The sequence below is a fragment of the Cryptomeria japonica genome, chromosome 10, assembly GCF_030272615.1.
Source record: "Cryptomeria japonica chromosome 10, Sugi_1.0, whole genome shotgun sequence".
Taxonomy (NCBI): Eukaryota; Viridiplantae; Streptophyta; class Pinopsida; order Cupressales; family Cupressaceae; genus Cryptomeria; species Cryptomeria japonica.
Genome location: NC_081414.1, coordinates 696285552 through 696306534, shown reverse-complemented (window position 1 = coordinate 696306534; position 20983 = coordinate 696285552). Strand labels below are relative to the sequence as shown.

Sequence of the window (20983 nt, the reverse complement as noted above, 5' to 3'; positions counted from 1 at the left end):
CTTCAAGCCCAAGTTTAGGTTTTTTTTTTGGCATATTGGCCCTCACTCAAAGGAAGCATGTCCCGAGGAGAACCCATGAGAAAATGTATAGTATTAGTATTAGAGAATAATTAGAAATAAGATAACCAATAATTATACAAATGTAACTTATAAATCATAAGGGAAACTCCTATCATGCCTTTATAATTAAGAGAACAAACAAAAGAACATATAAACAATTGAAGTTTGATGTACCTGATTATATATCATAGTGAGATCTAGGAATAATGAATATGAATTACAATCATCATTGTGTCACTTTGTAGTAGTTAATTTTGAACTCACATATAAATTACAATGGAGTGCTCTAATGTCTCAGAGTCAAACACTACCGAAAAGTATAGATGCAAGTATTTGGGTATCAAGATTACACATTTTTTACAATACACGTGAAAGGAATTGGTGCGGAATGTACAGAAGGTGAAATCTTACAAGCCACATAGATGAACACCATATAATAGATAAACTTCATCTACTAGAACTCAAAATGAAGAAAATATGTATCAAAAAGTTAGACATTGTTCTCAAACCTTTTTATGACTATGAATTTAGAAATTCATTTAAATTAATTAATTTGAAAAAATATTTAGCATTTAAATAAAACTCCATTCCAGAAACCTTCAAATCCTTGTCAAATATAAATTAATATAAATATAACAAAAAAATTTGAGATCACGGGAAATTAAGGTTTAAAAATGCACAAAGAAAAAGAATGATGATTTTTTAGTTCAAAGGGCTATGTTTAGAAAAAATGTAAAGGAATTATTGATATAAAATTATTCATTTCTTTTATCTTAACTCTAATTTAACTTTGTTTAATTTTTTTAATTAAACATTTTATCCTTTTACTATGTAAAATATGTTTAGATGCAACAAATGAAATTGAATTTTTTAATGTCATATGTATTTATAAAAAATAAAAATAAGGAAAAAGTGTCTAAATTATTATAAACCAATGGCAAAAAATTATTAATGTTTCTAATTTTATTTTATACCAAGTGTTTAGAACAAAAGTTATAAAAATAATTGGCTAACCATAATAAACATATTACAATAATAATAAGAACACAATACTCAAATAATTATCATATATTTGACATTTAAATTATATTCTTTCTTCTTTTTTTGGATAAAGGTGACTAAAGTCACTAAAATGTTTTCTATATTAATATAAAAAAGAGATTACATAATATGGCATCCTGGAAACAAAACATCAATCGGGATGAAAAGTTTGAATCTATAAGTCCCAACCCTAAAGGCAAAGTTTTCCCAGAGAAGACAAGACCACCCACCACCCCCAAGTTGGATAAACTAGCAATATACATAATTACAGAATGTGAAAACATAAAGATATCTCATGAGAGTTGTGAAACCAATTGCTTGAGCCAACATCTGGAGGACTAACCACCTAATTAGAAACAAGATCCAAATCAGTGATAAAACTCCCATCCAAAGAAGAAGTTTAATCCATACTAGTCGAATCAAAGGGAGTGAAAGCTTGTAGACCATCAACAGAATCAAGATGAAACAAAGAGTTTTGAGAAACATTTAAATTATATTTTTAATTGGTGCATACTAATACTATTTTATAAGATTTTGGTTTAAAAAATGAAATTGTACCAACCATGATTTTTTTAATCTTAACTCCAATATAAAATTGTTTAATTTTTTTTATAAAAGATTTCATCCTTTTACTACATAAAATATGCTTAGATACAACAAATAAAATTGAATTTTCTAACATCATAGATTCATATGAATAAAAAAGATACAAATAAAGCAAAAAGTTTAAATTATTATAAATTAAAGATTAAAAAATAATAATGCTTCTTCTTTTATTTTATACCAAGTGTTTAGAACAAAAGCTATATACATTTTGGACAACTAAAATAAAAGTATTTTAATAATAAGAGCATAATGAAGTTGATGAACCTATTAACAGTACCATTAGAAATCTTCCAGCTGCTCCAAGATCTGTAAAATGTGCAAATTAAAAAAAAATATTGTATTATAATTTTAAAAATTAATAATAAAGTGAATGAACTTTCAAACCTTAAAAAATATAAATAAATAAATTAAACAAAGTTAGAAGAAAACTCACCTTAAGAAAATGTTCTTTTATAATGTCAAATTCTGGAGCCATGGAAATAAATATTTCAAGATCAAATCAACTCCATTAAAGTATGTATACCCCAACTTCTTTATTAGTACAATTGATAGCACCAGAGCTCCAAAACCCACTCCATATGATAGTCCTACTCCAATCCAATACCACAAAATTTCCTCATTTTGTTTTTCATTGGTAGATGCATAATTGGGAGGAGGAGGAGCAAATTCTGGCCAAGAGCAATTCTTTGGAAGTGGACATCCCCACAAATTTGGATTTCCTTCATATGAAGATTTTGTAAATGTTGTCATATGTCCTCCTTGAGGTATGTTCCCTGATAGGTTGTTGTTGGATAAGTTGAGGAATCCTATGTAGCTTAAAGATCCAAGGCCCCTTGGAATTTGCCCAGAAAAATAATTTTTAGAAAGGTCTAGTGACTCCAACCAACTTAGATTTACAATACTATCTGGAATTGTACCATGGAGATTGTTCATGGATAGATTGAGCAACATTATCCCTTTCAACTTTCCTAAATCAAAAGGAATATTTCCATTCAACTGATTATTGGAGAGGTCAATGGATGACATGGTGGAGAAAATATATGGGTAGTGCTCATCTCTGCCTTTAGAATTCATATTCAATCCATTCTCATACATGAATGCTGATATATCACTCATATATGAAATTTTTTGGACCCTGATAAATCCCCATTGTGGTTCTACCATCATTGCTTGTAAATTGAAGATGTTATATGGTATAAACCCTGATAGACAATTTGAAGAAAGGTCCAAGATTTGGAGATGCTTCAACTGCCCAATTTCTATAGGAATATTACCTTAAAAATAATTTTCCCTCATTGCTAACACTTGCAATTTTACAAGCTTTCCTATTGACTTTGGAATTTGGCCTTTCAATAGATTTTCCCCAATATCTAGAAACTCTAATTTTGTACAATTTGAGATTGAGGGAGGGAATTCTCCACTTAGTTGGTTATTCTTTATCACTAGTGATTGCAGTTGACTTAGCTTACCAATCTCAGATGGTATCACACCTCCCAAATTATTATCCCCAAAATTCAAAATTTCAAGCAAGGAACAATTGATAATGCTTGGAGGGATGGTTCCATTCAAATAGTTATGTGCCAAATTTAACATTTCTAGTGAAGAGCTAACTTGTATGCTTGAAGGAATAATTCCCACTAGTAAATTATCATTGAGAAACAATGCTTTTATATGAGGAGTCCAAACTGGTGGTATCCCTCCGCATAATGCATTGTTAGATACATCCAGATATACTACTTCCTTCCAAGCTGAAGTGTTTAGCAAAAGACCACCTTGCAAATGATTTTTTGTGAGATTGATGTATTGTAGGCTCATATCTAGTAGCCAAGAGGGAATCTCTCCAACAAGATTACTATTAGCTATTTGTAACTCTTCAAGTGAGAACTGAGTTGAAATCCACAATGGGATTTGACCATCCATGTCGCATGATGTCATATATAAGCCAATTAACTGGAATGAGGGTATCCAGGTGGTGCTAGTATTAAGTACACAATTAGTTAAGGACAAATACTCTAATTTGATAAGGTTTTGTAAGAAAGACTCCAAAATAATTTGATGGTCATTTAGTGAGAGATAAAGTCGTTTAAGTGTAGTGGGTAGTGTTGAGGAAACAATACGTTGGGCGAATGCATTCCCATTAGCATAGAGTTCAGTAAGTGAGGAGAGCCTTGAAAATGACGAGGGAAGAGTTCCATTCAATTGGTTGTACGACAAATCCATCATTTGTAGTGAAGAGAGATTACCCAAGGAATTTGGTATACAACCACTCAAGTGGTTCTCACTAAGATCTAGGCTGGTCAAAGAAGAGAGATTAGAGAGAGAGGAGGGAATGCTCCCTGTTAGTTGATTTTGAGAAAGATCCAGGCTGGTTAGAGAAGAGAGATTAAAGAGAGAGGATGGAATGCTTCCTGTGAGTTGATTTAGAGAAACATCTAGGGTAATATTAAGAGAAAAAAGATCAAAGAGAGAGGAGGGAATGTTTCCTGTGAGTTGATTCTCGGAAAGATCTAGGCTATTTAGAGAAGAGAGATTAGACAGAGAGGGAATGCTTCCTGTAAGTTGATTTTGAAAAAGAGCTAGGCTAGTTAGAGAAGAGAGATTAGAGAGAGAGAAAGGAATGCTTCCTGTGAGTTTATTTGTAAAAAGATCCAGGATGGTTAGAGAAGAGAGATCGGAGAGAGAGGAGGGAATGCTTCCTTTGAGTTGATTCATACAAAGAATGAGGGTAGTTAGAGAAGAGAGGTTAGAGAGCGAGGAGGGAATGATTCCTGTGAGTTGATTGAGAGAAAGATCTAGTGTAGTCAAAGAAGAGAGACTAGAGAGAGACGAAGGGATGCTTCCAGTGAGTTTATTCGAAGAAAGATCTAAACTAGTTAGAGAAGATAGATTAGAGAAAGAGGAGGGAATGCTTCCTGTGAATTGATTCTCGGATAGATCTAGACTAGTTAGAGAAGAGAGATAAGAAAGAGAAGCAATGATATTCCCACTCAATCCATTATTAGATAAATCTAGTAGTGCTAGAGAAGAAAGATTTGTGAGGCAAGGTGGAAGAGTACCTGTTAATCCCATTCCAGTTAGGCTTATGGTTGCAGCAGAAGTCAGGGTGCACAAGCTCTCAGATATGACGCCCTCCATTTCAGCTGAGAGGGAAAATCCTGCAATATCAACACCAACTATGTGATGAGAGGTTTCATCACAGGAAATGCCGTCCCAGAGGCAGCAATTTGTTCCCTTCTCCCATGAACTCAGTAAATCTGCAGAGTGACTTAGACCAGCTTTGAAGAGAAGAAGAGCATGGGCTTCCTTCTCAATACATCCGCAGCAGAAACTGAGGAGAAATAGAGTAATAACAGAAAACAAAATCAGATTCGCCATGGCGCAATGGGAATTTGGGTGTATCAACTTGCAATGTAGCATGGTAATGGGATTGAAAGGGCAAGTAATTATAATGCAAAACAGGCGAGAGTAGTGCGTTTACTTGACCTTCTAGAGCGTAGTGAAGCGTTTCAAAGTGGGACTACTTTATCAAATATCAAATCATTGCATTCTTTTATCATCCAATCCTATGAAAGTGGGACTAGATTCATTACATTTTGACTACTTTCTAGCTACAAGAGGTGGCCACTCATGCCCTAAAATTAGCTGTGTACTAAAAAAGTAGATTGAAATTTGTTTTATACTTGTCTTATTGTTTTTATGTATTTAAATTAGTCTTGTACTCGAAAATAGATTGAAATTTGTCTCATGAGTCATTTATTTAAATTAGTCATGTATTAGAAAAGTAGATGGAATTCGTTCTATATTTTTTAATTGCTTTTTATAAAAGGGGGATTAATTCATGATGTGGAAATGCCCCGTGAGTCATGTATCCAAGTTAGTCATGTACTGGAAAAGTGGATCAAATTTGTTGTGGATTTTTCTCATTATTTTCTATAAAATTAGGTCTAACTTACCATCCCGTGAGTCACGTATCTAAATTAGTCATGTACTAGAAAAGTAGATTGGAATTTGTTGGCTTTTAATAAAATTGAGACTAATTATTCAAGTTCGTGGAGGAAAATGAGGTGCTGACTTGGGGTCAATTTTGCAAGTCATTGTTATTGTAATGAAGATGAAGACGAGGTGTTGTAAAGTAGAATAAATGTGAGAAGCTTGATAAGACATCACTAGATTTTATTATTGATTAGATTTATTGTGGAAGATTAGAGAAGATTTATTTTCTTTTTGTTGTTTTTAAAGAGAAAAATTTGTTGAATTTTTATTTCCTAGGCTTGTTTGTCTTTGAGGATGAACAACTTAAATAATTAATATATCAAAGCTTAAAAATAAATAAAAAAGTATCTAAAATTTCTTGAATAATAAGGCAAAGCAATTGAAGAACTATCTCAATCTTGAAAGAATTTGGTATAGAGAAGTACCAATGTAACAAATATCAACAATTGCAATTAATATTATAAACATAAGACTGGTTATGGTGTTTATAGTGTGGCTTAGACTATAATGAACATGATTATATAGATAGAAGCTTCCAAATGAATGCCAAGGTAAAAAACTTGGTACCTAAGATTGATATATAAATCTAATTGTTTGGTTACATATATATGAGAATTTAAAATTATATTTTTACCCTTTTCAACTAGTACAAATAAGGGACTCCTAAAAAAGATCAAGGCCCACTCTTTTAAGGATTTTTAATGAAGTTGTGACTAATGACACTTAATGACACTAACATTAAAATCACATATCATTATAATTTATGTATAACATAAAAGAAAAATTAACATAAAGACCGTATACGGTGAAAATGGAAACAACAATGTTGAAAGACTAAATGGATTCAACCACAAAACCTTAGCCTAACAACAACAAAGATCCACCATAACATATGAAGATTACCTAAGACAATGCAAATCAAATGAAATCACAAAGATTATACCATCACATGTCCACTAGGGTTTGGATCTTCATTCTTCCTATCTCCATTGATCTTGCTTGATATATTTGCTCTCATATTTTATGTGCACAAGAGCTCAACAAATAATGGAAATGTGGTTGCAAGTAGGATCGCATATGAAAGTGCAAAAGGCGTAGTGTAGTTGAGTGCGCAATTGAGTTAGTTAGTCCGTTCGGGTTTGATAATGAAGGAATTATCTCCTTATATAGAAGACACTATAAGAAATGGAGGGATAAGATTGAGAGGTGTAAAAGATAAATGGTCGGCTATGATTAGAAGGTAGGTAGAGAAATTATAAAATAATGAGAGGGTAGGTAGTGTATGAATTAAGAGATGAATGACATGTGTCATGGGTAGAAGAGGCTAACGAGTTAATTAAATAAATAAAGATTTATTTAATTAATAGAAGAAGTGGGATCAATTTAATAAATAAGATATTTATTTAATTTAGGAAAAGGGATAATTTAAATAAATAAAGGTATTTATTTAAATGAGAAATAAGGCTGGAAGAGGATAAATGAATTAATTAAATAAATAAAGATTTATTTAATTAATAGAAGAATTAGGCTTAAGATAATTAAATAAATTAAATATTTATTTAATTAGACTGGACAATTTTAGGTGTCTACATTTTGCCCCTCTTTGAGACAATGCAGCTTGTCGTGTTGTTTCAAAGAAGATAATATGAACTGATACAAAGTTGCCCCAAAATGGGAATGGTATGCCCCCTCGAGAGATTGGATGAAAATGTCTGGAAAGATCGCAGATAATCTCTCGATAAGAAAGAAAGGCTAGAATGGATTGGCTAGATAGGATAGAGTGACAGAGTCACAAGATAATGAAGACTGACTCGGGAGACTAGGGCTAGGTCTAGGGCAGTCTATAAAATAGACCACGAGGGGAAAACATCCTCATTGTCATCCACACATCCAAGAGATCAGAGTGCAGAGAGAGAATAGAGCAGCAACAGTCAGCAGCAATGACATTGGTGCATAGATTCGATCGTGTTTGCCGATTTCAGAGGCCAGGCGACGCAGGAGAGCCGGTAAGTACCACAAAACCTCCTTGTACTTTTCCGCATTAATTGTTGTCATAAATGCATGCCAAGTAGTGCAATAAATGCACTCTAGGTAGGTCTAGAAAAAATGTCAAGGCGTCTCTGCATCATGAATGCGCATTTATGTCTTCAAGGCCGAATTGGCAGTTCTATGATAAACATACGCTGTCGATTGGATAAGCTGCTGAGAGGATATACTCAAGCAGGTCCTCTAAGGAAGACTAGAATAGCAAATAGGGCTAGGATTGACAATTCTATGATAGAACATACATTGCCAATTGGGAAACTACTCAAGAGGATACAATCAAGCAGAGGCCCTAGGATAAGATAGATCGAGGCACTTTGTGATGAACAGGGAGTACCAAGACATAGTACTTTGTGATGAACAGGGAGTACTAAAAAGAGTAGCACTTTGTGATGAACAGGGAGTGCAAAAACGTAGTACTTTGTGATGAACATGGAGTACCACTAGGGTAAACAGCAACACTTTGTGATGAACAGTGAGTGTCACTAGGATAGAGTATTATAAGCACTTAGGATAATAAGCAGCATTTTGTGATGAACAAGGAATGCCACTTTGACTGACACAGTTGATTTGCTTGACTGCAGGAGTATCTACCTATGCTGGAGTCACAGAAGAGATTCCCCTCAACTCAGAGTTTGCGAGCAGAGCTGACAGTTGAGGAGAGAGCATCAGTTCAAGCTATGGGCCTGCGACATATTCTGTATGTGCCTAAGTTTCGGGTGAACATGGGGTTGCTGACTGCACTGGCTGAGAGATGGCACTCAAAGACTTGTAGTTTCCATTTGCTAATGGGTGAGATGATAGTCACCTTAGAGGATGTATATAGGATACTACGGATACCGATCGATGGGAAGTTAGTTCCTTATGATCGAGAGGGAGACAGGGATGCACTGAAATGAGTGTTTTCGGATCTGGGACTGGAGATAAGGGTTGGACACGTGGCATGGGACACGATGATAGCAATAGGAATGGCACTACCAGCAGTGCTAGGAGGAGTGATCAATGGGTTCCTATGTCCAGACAGGGCGACACAGGGGTTGGCTATGGGTTGGGGGAGCACCTTGGAGACACTAGTTACACAGCATACCAGATATGCTTGAAGACCGTGCGTGCTAGCACACTTGTACTATGAGCTTTATCAGTTTGTTTATCATGGATCCGTAGGATTGGGCTGCAGAGTTACATTGTTGCAGGTTTGGGCATATGAGCATCTGCCAGTCACACGACCGATACATTTCAGAGGCAGGGGTCACGGACGTAGCTTTGTGCACTTGTATGATATGATTACATCACAGCCACGGATTGGCAGGTTGGAGCACTGGCATCGAGTGATCGATGAGATTGACATTGTGATATGGAGGCCATACCGCGAGTGTGAGCAGTGGGAGGATGACGCAGTGGATCTACCCTATACCTTCAGGAGCAGATATCTGATTGGGTGGACGCCCTATGTACTGGAGAGGCAGTTAGTGGATAGGGTATGCAGGTAGTTTGATAGGATCCAGCGGATGCCACGGGGTTCTGGTATGTATGCGCGGACAGTGCAAGACCAGGCACACTTTGGGCCACTATTGTCATATGATCAGGTCATGATGCAACTGGTAGAGATGGTGCCCATGCCATGGGATATGTGGCCTGAGATTGAGGATGCAGGGATGGATGTAGAGTATACTGCATATTGGGCAGAGCATCCATTTCCATGCCTGACAGATCCTGGTGAGCAGATAGATGGAGATGGCGAAGGGGATGGGGATGATGATGGAGATGGTGGAGGTAGAGGCCAACGGAGGAGGGTGGCTCTGCAGCAAGAGGGTGGAGTGGAGAGGCAGGCTCAGGTGGTGAGGGGTTGCAGTGGATTGCCACTACAGGTGCCAGCAGCATAGGGTCCTAGACAGGTGCAGAGACAAGGACAAAGGCAGGTATAGGTACAAGCATAGGCATAGCCACAGCCACAACCACCAGTACAGGGGGAGCCACAGGCATAGGCACAGGGGGCCGAGGAGGAGGAGGATGAGCTGTTTGAGTTGAGGGAGATCTGTTAGGGATAGGCAGATGAGATCCAGGATCTGGAGAGGGCGACAACTAGACTTAGGAGATAGCTGAGGGATACTGAGCGGGAGTGGGATCAGGCTATCCAGTGTTATACTGAGGCTGAGACATCACTGAGGGCTGGAAGGTAGGCGACAGAGGACACAGGGGTTGGATATGCTTATGTTCTGCGGGTAGGGGAGGAGATAGGTTATTGGCGAGACCTATACTATGGGGCAGTGCCACCAGAGTAGTGGGCAAGGAGCTTCCGCAGACCATCGTAGACAGCGACGGCTACTGGAGGGAGTCAGAGGAGACAGACATCCAGTGGTGGGGTTATGGGTCCTCCACCACCACCAGATAGAGGGGACAGGAGAGATGATCTTGGGGCGGGTCCTTCTAGAGCTCAGACTCCATCGAGGCCAGGCGGCTTTGAGGGAGGGAGTTCATCATAGCCATAGAGGGCTCCCTATGTATCAGTTTTGTACTATTTTGTATTATGATGTAGACAGCTTCGGGTGATTGTAACCATATGATTTTGACATCATTGTATCATGACACTTATGATTTTTGAGATATATATATGAGATGATTCATCTTTGCGGCAGCTATATGCATGTGTACCGATGTGATGAGATGTTTTATGTTGTATGTTTTTATGTGTTGAATATGATATGGATGCAAATATGTATATGATGAAATGCAATATTTTTGTTCTTTTATGTTTTTAATATGTTATACATGATGCAAATGTGAATGTATGAAATGCCGATGAATATGATAATATAAATGATGAGATGCATGATGAAAATGTAGAATGTGCTGACATGTGTTTTGTGCACGATGTGATGCAATTGTGATATCTATATGTATGTATGAAATGCTTAATATGTGGTAATGCAGGTGCAACTATATGAAATGCAAATGTTTTTGGTGTGTCATTGTACTCAGTCATTTGATAATGGGCTACACGGAATCGGGAAGGATGATGGAAGTCAATCAAGAAATGGGGATGGAAGATAGAAGATATGAAAGTGAAAGAGCTTCTTGTGCGTTATCATCATTGAGCTTTATTATGGGAAGTAGGTTATGACAATCGAGGCATATGTTCGACCCAGAAAGTCATTGTACCTGTTTGCATGGAAATAAGACAGTCGCAAACAAGGAATGCCCTAGTTCACACTAGACTCACAACGTCCTCATATCCTTGGACAAGTCATAGCATTACTAAGAGACAATCCACAAACAACAAAGAAAAATAGGCGACAATACCTCATCCTCGCCTTTCTAGTCAAAGACATCTTGGAGATAGAATCTCTAGTCAAAGACATCCTAGAAAAGCTAAAAGACATGTCACCAAAAAGATAAAATCAAAAGAAAACCAAGACTCGACACCAACATCCACTGTAGTCCTCAAGTTTAGTGTCTCTTGTCACTTGTATAAGTCTATTTGATTGTGGTCACAATGTTTACTTTCACAAAATGATAGATAACATTGAACCATAATGTTGTCTGAGTCTGTTGAAAGATTTGATTTGTTGGAGCCCATTGTTGTTGTTGTGTCTCATCTGAAACTGACTGAATCTATGAAACTAATACTTTATTGTGGAGAAGACGAAACTTTATTGTGGATTTGTGATGCAAATGCTTCTTTATTGTGGATTGTACGCGAATAGACTAAAGAAAACTAGAAGAAATTGTACTCCTCGAAATGTGTGATGTTCTTAGTTCCACACCCATTACTAGACGTAGGATTTTCCTTAGCCACAGATAGGAGCTGATTTATTATGGATAGAAAGAGGGGGAAAAGGGGTTATTATGAATGGTTTACCAATCTTGGGTAGATCAATAACAAGCCATGATGGGAGTGGATAAGTTTATTATGAATGAATAGGTTGTGAGTGTATGCAAAGTGAAATGATGAAAGTGAATCTTGAAGGAGGGAGGAGCAATGTCTCTACACATGGCGTTGGTGACCCATTTTTCACCATGGTACTTACCCAGGGCGCCACCAAAGTGGTTTTCACCATTGGACGAAATGTTTTTCTATTTTTTCAATTTATTTTTTTGTGTCGCAAGGCACCTGTTTGCCAGGTTTTCACCAAGTAACGATTTTTTTTATGTTTTATGATTTTTCTTGTATTTTTGAATTTTTTTGATTTTTTTGTATTTTTGAATTGGGATACTCTGAAGAGCTATGTGTAAAACCTGCGAAGGTGCATGTTGTTGATAGGATCCTCCAAGGGTTCACCCTCTATGGTTGAGAGTTGATATGCACCAGATCCATATGTTGTTGTGATGATGTAAGGACCAAGCCAGTTTGGTTCAAACTTGCCCTTCTTCTCTCTGTCTTGTTGATTTTTAGGATTTTCTCTGAGAACCAAGTCACCTACCTCAAATGTGCAAGGCTTGACTTTATTATTGTAGTTGCGACTCATTCATTGTTGATAAGCCTTGAGATGATTAAAAGTAGTTTGTCTTCATTCATCCAATAGTTCAAGTTCTTGCAAGGAGAGACCCTGTAGTCTTCATCACTAATAATGTTTTGCAAAGAGACTTGTAAAGAGGGTAACTCGACCTCAATAGGCAAGATAGCTTCAGTGACATAAACAAGTGAATAGGGTGTAGCTCCTGTAGGTGTGCGGATGCTTGTACAGTAAGCCCAAAGTGTGGGATTAAGTTGGATATGCCAATTACGGCCAGTGTCGTCGACTGTCTTTTTCAAGATTTTAAGGATTTTTTTATTAGACGCTTCAGCTTGACCGTTACCTTGGGGATAATAAGGTGTGGAAAAATGATGGGTAATATGGAAGCCGTCACAAAGTTCACGAACATCCTGATTTTTGAAGGGATGCCCGTTATCAATGATGATGGAAACAAGAATACCGTATCGACAAATGTTATAGTTGAGAATGAATGTAGCAATTTGTTTTCCAGTGACTTGTGTGAGAGGCACGGCTTCGATCCATTTTGTGAAATACTCTATGGCAGTGATGATGAATGTATGACCGTTGGAAGATGGAAGGTGAATCTTGCCTATGAGATCGAATCCCCACTGACAAAAGGGCCGAGGAGTCGCAATTGGTTGAAGTTCTTGCGTTGGCGCATGGATGAGGTCTCCATGAAGTTGACACTGCTTACATTTTTTGACAAACTGATATGAATATTTTTCCATATTGGGCCAATAATATCCAGTCCTGATGAGTTTCTTGGCTAAGGTAGGACCACTAGAATGTGGACCACATATCCCTTCATGTACTTCACGTAACGCAATCTGAGCTTCGTCGCTTTCTAAACATCTAAGAAGAGTGACATCTAGACCTCGATGGTATAGGATATCGACTAAAATGATGTATCGAGAAGATTGGCGAATGAAAGTGCGACGTTGGTTATTGGATAGGTCGGGAGGTAAGATATTGTCACGAAGGTATGCGAAAATGGAACCGTATAACTGGGACTCAGGACCAACAACACATATCATCTCAGTAGGAGTGATTTCATATGAGGGAACCAAAAGGTTATCCACCAAGAACTCATAGTGGGTCTCATTCGGTGGTAGATCAATTAGTGAAGCAATTGTAGTCATGGCATCCGCGGCTCTATTCTTCTCTCTTGGTATCTGCTCAAAGTCTATCTTCATGAAATGTTGTTTCAAGTCATCCACCATTCTTTTGTAGGGCATTAATTTCTCATCCTTTGTTTGGTAGTCATTAGTTTCTTGACAAATTACAAGTTGAGAGTCCCCAAAAACACGAAGTTCCTAGATCTTCCACTAACTGCAATCCGTAATCTAGTTGTTAATGCCTCATATTTCGCTATGTTATTAGTGCAGGGAAATGCTATTCGATATGATTTTGGTATAGAATCCCCTTGAGGAGTTATGAAGAGGATGCCAGCTCCTGCCCCATGCTATGTGTATGAGCCGTCAAAGTATAGTTGCCAAGGCTTTGCATGTGACACTGTTAAAATAGATTCATCTGGAAATTCTGAAATTAAAGGAGCATCATCTATCATGGGAGCATCTGCTAACTGATCTACGATAGCTTGTCCTTTTATTGCTTTTTTGTCCACATACTCGATGTCAAATTCACTCAAGAGCATCACCCATTTGGCTAGTCGCCCAGTAAGTGTTGCTTTATTGAAAAGGTATTTCAATGAATCAATCCTTCCAACCAACTTAGTCTTACGAGTTAGCATGTAATGTCATAATTTTTGTGAAGCAAAGACCACAACGAGACATGCACGCTCAATTGGTGTGTAGTTTAGCTCATATCCCACTAATGTGCGACTGATATAGTATACTACATTTTCTTTGCCCTCAGCAACTTGTTGTGCTAAGAGTGCCCCCAGTGCTATTGAAGTAGCTGATATGTATAGTAATAGGGGTTGGTCTAGAGCTGGTGGCATCAAAACTGGTGGATTCAGAAGATAATCTTTGAGTGTCTGGAAAGCTCATTGACAATTATCATCCCATTTGAATTTGATGTTTTTATGTAGCAAGTGCTGAAAAGGATTACACTTATCTGCAAGTTGTGCTATGAATCTTTGTATGGACTGGAGTCTCCCTTGCAAAGATCAAAGTTGATTGATGTTTCGTGGTGGTTGCATCTCTAGAATGGCCTTGACTTTCGCTAGATCAGCTTCGATTCCTCTTTTTGATACAATGAATCCTAGGAGCTTCCCGGAGGCTACTCCAAAGACACATTTCTTGGGGTTTAATCTTACTTTATACTTTTCCAACCAACCAAAGATGACTAAAAGTATGTCTAGATGTGTATCTCTATCTATTGATTTACCCAAGAGGTCGTCAACATAATCTTCCACAGTCACATGCATGAGATCATGAAAGATAGTAGTCATGGCTCTTTGATACGTAGCGCCTGCATTTTTTAGCCCAAAGGGCATAACATTCCAGCAGAAAGTTCCCCAAAGATAAGTGAATGTTGTTTTGTGCTGGTCCTCAGATGCGATTTTTATTTGATTGTAACCAGAGAATCCATCCATCAAAGATAACATTGCATGACTTGCTGTGAGATCGACAATCAAGTCAATATTTGGTAATGGAAAATCATCCTTAGGACAAGCTTTGTTGATGTCTCTGAAATTTGTACATATTCTGATACTACGATCTAGTTTACTGATAGGCACTAAGTTGGAGATCCATTCAGGATAATCAATTGGGCGTATGAATCCGACATCCAATAATTTCTCATGCTCTACTTTGACTAATAATGCGACTTGTGGATGCATCTTTCTTAATTTCTGTTTCACTGGTTTTGCTCCCAGTTTAACTATCAAATGATGCATTACCAAATCCGGATCCAATCCAGGCATATCAGCGTATGACCATGCAAAGTTGATTTGTCATTCTATGAAGAAACTTATGAATTTTGACCTTTCTGACTCTATCAAAGATTGAGCCAGGAATATGTTGTGTGGAACTTCTTCTGTGCCAATGTTTATTTTGATAGTCTCCTCTACCAACATGGATGACTTTTCCTCATATGATGATGGGAGAATGTTGAGCCTTCCATCTTCGGGTGCCTCAAAGAGGTTTTCGCCCTCAAATACGTCCTTTCTTTTTACTTTTTTGGGGTCAAACAACGCCACAATGTGGTTTTCGCCATAAGTCCCTTGGTTTGTTTTTATTTTTATATTTTTGCGACTGGAAGGCCCGACACCCTCACCAAAATATGCCACGCTATTGAGTTCTATAGTGTATCCCGCTTTATGGTCCCCAGGGGGAGGATCATCTCATATGCCAAGATAGTCAATAAAAGCTTCATCATTTTGGAATGTGTCAAACTGTGCAGGTCCTTCATGGTCCCAGTCAATAAGTTGGTGGTGAACAAGGGGAAGGCCTTTGATTTCTTCGAAGTTAGCAGGGCTAAGAGTGAAGATGCAGTTATATTCAGGTATGTTGAGGTAGTTATCAAGGTCATCATTAGCACTCTCCTCATCAGTCTCAATCGTGAATGAATCCAAATTATCATCACTAGTAGCGCATTCTGGGACAGGTGTTCTCATTCTATGTGATTTCAACCTAGGACCTAGAGGCAAGGACTGTATGGGATCCTCCAGGGTTGTTTCTTGACCAACTTTGAATTTTTCATAAAATTCCTCTTCTTTTGTGGGTTCATCTGGCTCTCTAAATGTCTCGGTGAGCTCGTAGTCACTAGCGGATTTGTCTCAACCCCATTCCCATTCGTTGGAGTCTATGGAATACTGATTCTCTTGTTGAATTTTGGCAGCTTTGAATTGTAATGCTTCTTTTGTCCTTTGAGTGTGGACCTTGGAAGTCACAAAACCAAGTCCCTTCGAGCATTCCTTTTTGAATGTCAATTCAAGTTGTAAAGAGTCAATGATGCCTTCCTTTCTTAAGCCAAGAGGGCTTTTACCATCATACCCAATTTTTTGTAGGATCTTGAACCCTTCGCCATACTTTTCACATGGTATGTTGATGTGATCTTGTGTATCATTTTCAAGGTTTTTGTAAAGCATTTTGAATAAGTCTTCCTCTTCCAGTTCATCCCATCTTTGAAAGATAGTAGGGTCCCATTTGAGTATAATGATAGATACCTTATTAGGATGTGGTCTTCCATATTCTTTTGGTGAACTCATAACTTGTTGTAAGTACATGGTTTGATTCAAAGTGTATTCACCCATGCCCTTGTCCTGGAATTTTCCTTTAAGCTCACCTTGTTTCGAGGTCGAAGGTTTTAATGATTTAGGATCAATGTATGCAGAAGAAGGAACAACTTCCCTATTACTTGGAATGATCGTTTCAGTTTTCGGTCTCAAGTTATTGCAGTATATGAATGGATTAGGATCTCCATTAACTGTTATTTCAACTCCATTGTGAGGAAACTTAATGCATTGGTGATATGTAGATGGGACTGCCCTCATTTCATGAATCCAAGGACGTCTTAGTAATATATTGTATGTGAGATCTAGGTCTAGGACTTGACAAACCACATCCTTTGTAACTGGCCCAACTCTGAGAGGTAAGGTGACTGTGCCCTTGGATGAACACTCTTCGTCATCATATGCCTTGATGGTAATTTTGTTTGTAGAATTCACAACTTTATCAGAATATCCCAATTGTTTAATAGTGCTCAATGTACAAATGTTTAGACCTACTCCTCCATCTATCAGGACTCATTTTATTTGATGTTTATGTATGAAGGCTTCAATGTGTAAAGGTGCATTATGTGGATGACTTACAGAGGCATCGTCAACTTTTGTAAATGTAAGGGAGTGTGGAACGGAAAGGTATCCCACCATGGCTTGAAACTAGTCCACTTTCAGATTAGTAGGGACAGAGGTGTCTCTCAAGATTTTATCAAGAATGGCTTTATGTGTAGGGGATAGGCGTAAGAGCTCAAGGATGGAGATGAGCACAGGTGTCTTCCCTAACTATTCTACAAGGTCATACTCAGGTTTGGTTGATGAAGAAGTGGTGTTTTTAGCTGGAGCACCTTGCAAAGTTAATTTACCTCGACGAGTTGTAACATTACATTCAGAGGTAGGTTCGGAAGAAGATCTGATGCCTTTTAGGACAATCTTGAGTCTTTGGGTAGAATTCTCAAGCGTTTTGTCCTTGATGATAATGGTAGAGACATAATTGTCCATCGAAATGTGATTGATAGTGTAATAATAGTTATAGGATGCTCTGGTATAGTTGGTTTGGTCATCTATGGCTTTAGACTTTCCCTTGTCATGCTTTGGGAATGGTTCCTTAAACATTTCATGTTCTTGGTTGGATGAGTGTCCTTCAATTTCAATGTCACCTCTATCAATGAGATCTTGTATGATGTTCTTCAGTCGATGACAATTTCCTGTTTTATGACCCTTGCTCTAATGAAATTCACAATACTCATCATCATTCCACCAATTTGGTTTGACCTTTGGTTCATATGGAGGAAAATCTGGAATAGTGATTACTTTGTTTGCCACTAGCTTCTTGAAAACTGATTCAAGTGGTTCTCCCAATGGGGTGTACTTCCTTCGTGACTTTGAAGTTGTTTGAGTATTCACTTGATTGTTTGTAGAACTTGATCCAGAAAAAAAAATTTTAGGTCGCACTGTATTGGCATCAACAACACCATCATTAACTATGTTCTTGTTTTTGTTCCAAAATCTTGACTTATCTTTTCCTTTAAAGTCATCTTTGTTTTCCTTGAATATCTTAATGATTCCTTGTTCAATTAGGACCTTCTTTGTTGCTAAGCCTTTTTCAATGACATCCTTGAAGGTGGACAAACAAGCTTTCCTTAGATCATAGCCAATGTCTTTGTTAACATTTTGGGTGAACATTTCTACCATTTGTTTTTGTGGAATTTCACAAGAGCATCTGTTGGCTAGATTCCTCCATCTTTGTAAAAATGATGAAAAAGATTCACCATCTTTTTGTTTGGTGTTGCACAAAGTAGTAACTAATATGTCTGTCTCTATGTTGTAGGAGAAATGTTGGATAAATGCCTCTGCTAAGTCACCCCAAGACTTAATTCTAGGTGGAAGTTGGGAGAACCATTCCATAGCTTGATCACCTAAGCTTTGTGGGAATAATCTCATCAAATATGTCTCTTCTGCTGCTACCTCAATGCAAGCTGTGAAAAATTGTCTTATGTGTGCCTTAGGATCCCCTTTTCCTCTATACTTATCAAACTTAGGTGTCACAAAGTATGTAGGAAAAGGAGGCATTGGAATGCTCTTGTCAAATGGATAAGGACATATGTCTCTCATTGTGTATGTTGGCTTCGGTGTATTTATGTCCTCCATTTTCTTTTGTAAGTCCTTGATTTGTTGTTCCAAATTGTTCTTAGGTGGAGACCGACTTCTTGGACCATACCCCATGCTTGAGGCACCAATTGGAGGAGGGGCATGTTTCATATATGGATGATATTGATCATACACATGTTCATATGGAGGAGGTCTATAATGATGATGCGTATATGGACCACTTGGTATAGAGTCATGGTGAGGAATGGAATATCTGTTTTGTCCATGTATACCATACTCTATAGGAATGTCATGAGTTTGTTCTAGTGTGTTGCCCCCAAATTTGATGTGGGGTTTCCTTGTGTCCAAATTTTGAGCATGCCTTTGAATATCCAATTTCTTAGGTGGTTGATCCTTAGAATTGGCTTGTGATTGAGTTTATTTTTCTGCATAAGACTTCCATGATGGTCTACGAAGATGAGTATCATATGCTTGACCATGTGTGTATGGGACCTCTTGTTTTTGAAACAAAGATGATGGTGATTTAGGCACCATATGTGGTCCTCTATTGCCTCCACTATTAGGCCTCCTTTGATCCCTGTTGAGGTGAGGTTGTTGCAAAGGTCAATTTTTCATTATTTGAGACATGTCAAAATCATGAGGGATCTTGGCTCCACTTTGTGCCATCACTTGTAGAAAGTATTGTCTATCTCTCCTCATTATTTCCTCAACCAATCGATTGAAATGGGGATTCATAATGGTGTCTTCCACTTCCACTGAATGTAAGGAAAAGTTGTCCATATTGTTATTGTGTGTATCATTGTGGTTTGTGTTGTCCATGTTCTCAACATTTGGAATGTTTCTATAAGCATCCATGTCAGGTAATGTAGTATGATCAGAATTGAAAAAGATATCATTGTCATACTCATAGGAACTCATGTTTGTGGACTCTTGAGCCTCTTTAGTTTCTCTCCTAGATTTTTGGGAACGAATTTCAACCATGAACTAGGTATTAACCAAGATGTGCGAGACTAGATGAAAATGTAAAAGAGTATGGAAGACCAAGAGTTGGATGGAATGTAAATGAATCTAAGGTGTACTTGCAATGTCCAAAGTGTAAGACCAAGTATGTATGTAGTAGAGTAGGTGTGACTTCCAAAGAGATGGTAGTTTCTCTTGATGAGGTAAGTTGACCTTGACTCTAAGTAACACTAAATGAGACCCAAAGGTGATAGACCTTGATGAGGGACCACTCAGAAAAATGTTGTTGTATGTAATGTGTTGACAAAGAAAGATAAGGACAAGAAAGTGACCTTTTGACTCAAGTTTAGACAAATGTATATGTAATGTAAGGTGTAAAGCAATGATGGACTTTGTGAGACTCAAAGACAGGTTGAATGCTAGATGAAAACCCTAGAGAGATAACCTAGGAATCTCAATAAGTCTAAAACTAACTGTTCTTGTTTGCTGAATTATGAAAGTTTTCAATCCTAAACATAGACATGCCTGTATACTTCACAAACACGCTTAAAGGACATAGACGCTATTCTATCAAACACAGACGCGCTTAAATGACACAGACGCTATTCGGTCAAACACAGATGCATCTCTGAGATGCTGCAATGTTGCTCAAAAGACACAGACGCGTTTCTGCCCTTCACAGATGCATTTAGATGACACAAACGCGGGTCTGTCAGACACAGACTCGTTTCTGCAAACTTTGTGCAATTTTTCCAATCTGTGAAGCTATTTTGTTGTGACCAAATTTGAATGTTTGACTATTTTTTGTGACAAGAGGACATAGTGTTGATGAAGACTCAATGTTTGCAAGTGTTTAGACTCAAAATGACTCAAAAAAAAGTGTGTTGTTTGATGTAAAATTGTTTTGCATATGCTTGAAGACAAAATGTTTTGGTGTTTGGTCTTGAATGTTTGATTGTTCAAAATAAGTCAAGCACAATTCTTATTGCTAGCCAAGACAATAGTTGTTGATCCCACATGGAGTTTCCCCCGAGGCTACACTATTCAGAGCAGATACTTAGATGCTTGACCCCACTGGTTCCACCCTCGGCACTCACTTCTCGGGGCAGCCAAGCATCAGTCCCCATGAAAACTCCCCATGGTGAACTTTATATCTCTACTAAGAACCGTATGTGTGTGGGCCGCTACCAGAGGTCCGACCTCCTGCCCCAACAACTAGAAGGATTTTGGCTTCTAAAACAAAAAGGTGCTAGTAAGGGAATTTGCTCGTGTGGCCATACATGTGACACTTTCAGCTCTGTAAATATAAAAGGCTCCCAGCCGGTAGGGGTTACGCCCTACAAATGATCAAATAAATTTGATCAAACGGGTTTATGGGGAGACATAGTGTCCATATGAACTAATCAGCACACGTTATCCATAGTTTTCACCATGGATACAGTTATTTATAGTGGTTTGGAAGAAGATGGCCTTTCTTTTGCTACCACTTGAGTCGTTCTCTCCTCACTAG

General features: G+C 37.8%; 1 protein-coding gene across 2 annotated transcripts; it reads right to left on the bottom strand.

Moving 5' to 3' along the window:
• Nucleotides 1-1290: 1290 nt before the first annotated feature.
• On the bottom strand, nucleotides 1291-5125 carry LOC131076593 (receptor-like protein EIX1). Of its 2 annotated transcripts, none has more exons than XM_058013859.2 (2): nucleotides 4764-5125; nucleotides 1291-1447 (listed from the first exon to the last, which is right to left on the bottom strand). In XM_058013859.2, exons 1-2 carry the CDS (start codon nucleotides 5122-5124, stop codon nucleotides 1440-1442), a joined length of 369 nt encoding a protein of 122 aa, XP_057869842.2. In that variant the 5' UTR covers nucleotide 5125; the 3' UTR covers nucleotides 1291-1439. The 2 variants fall into 2 exon arrangements, with proteins under 2 accessions (XP_057869842.2, XP_057869841.2); XM_058013858.2 differs by lacking the exon at nucleotides 1291-1447 and adding an exon at nucleotides 1878-2013.
• Between the last annotated feature and the right edge of the window lie 15858 nt (nucleotides 5126-20983).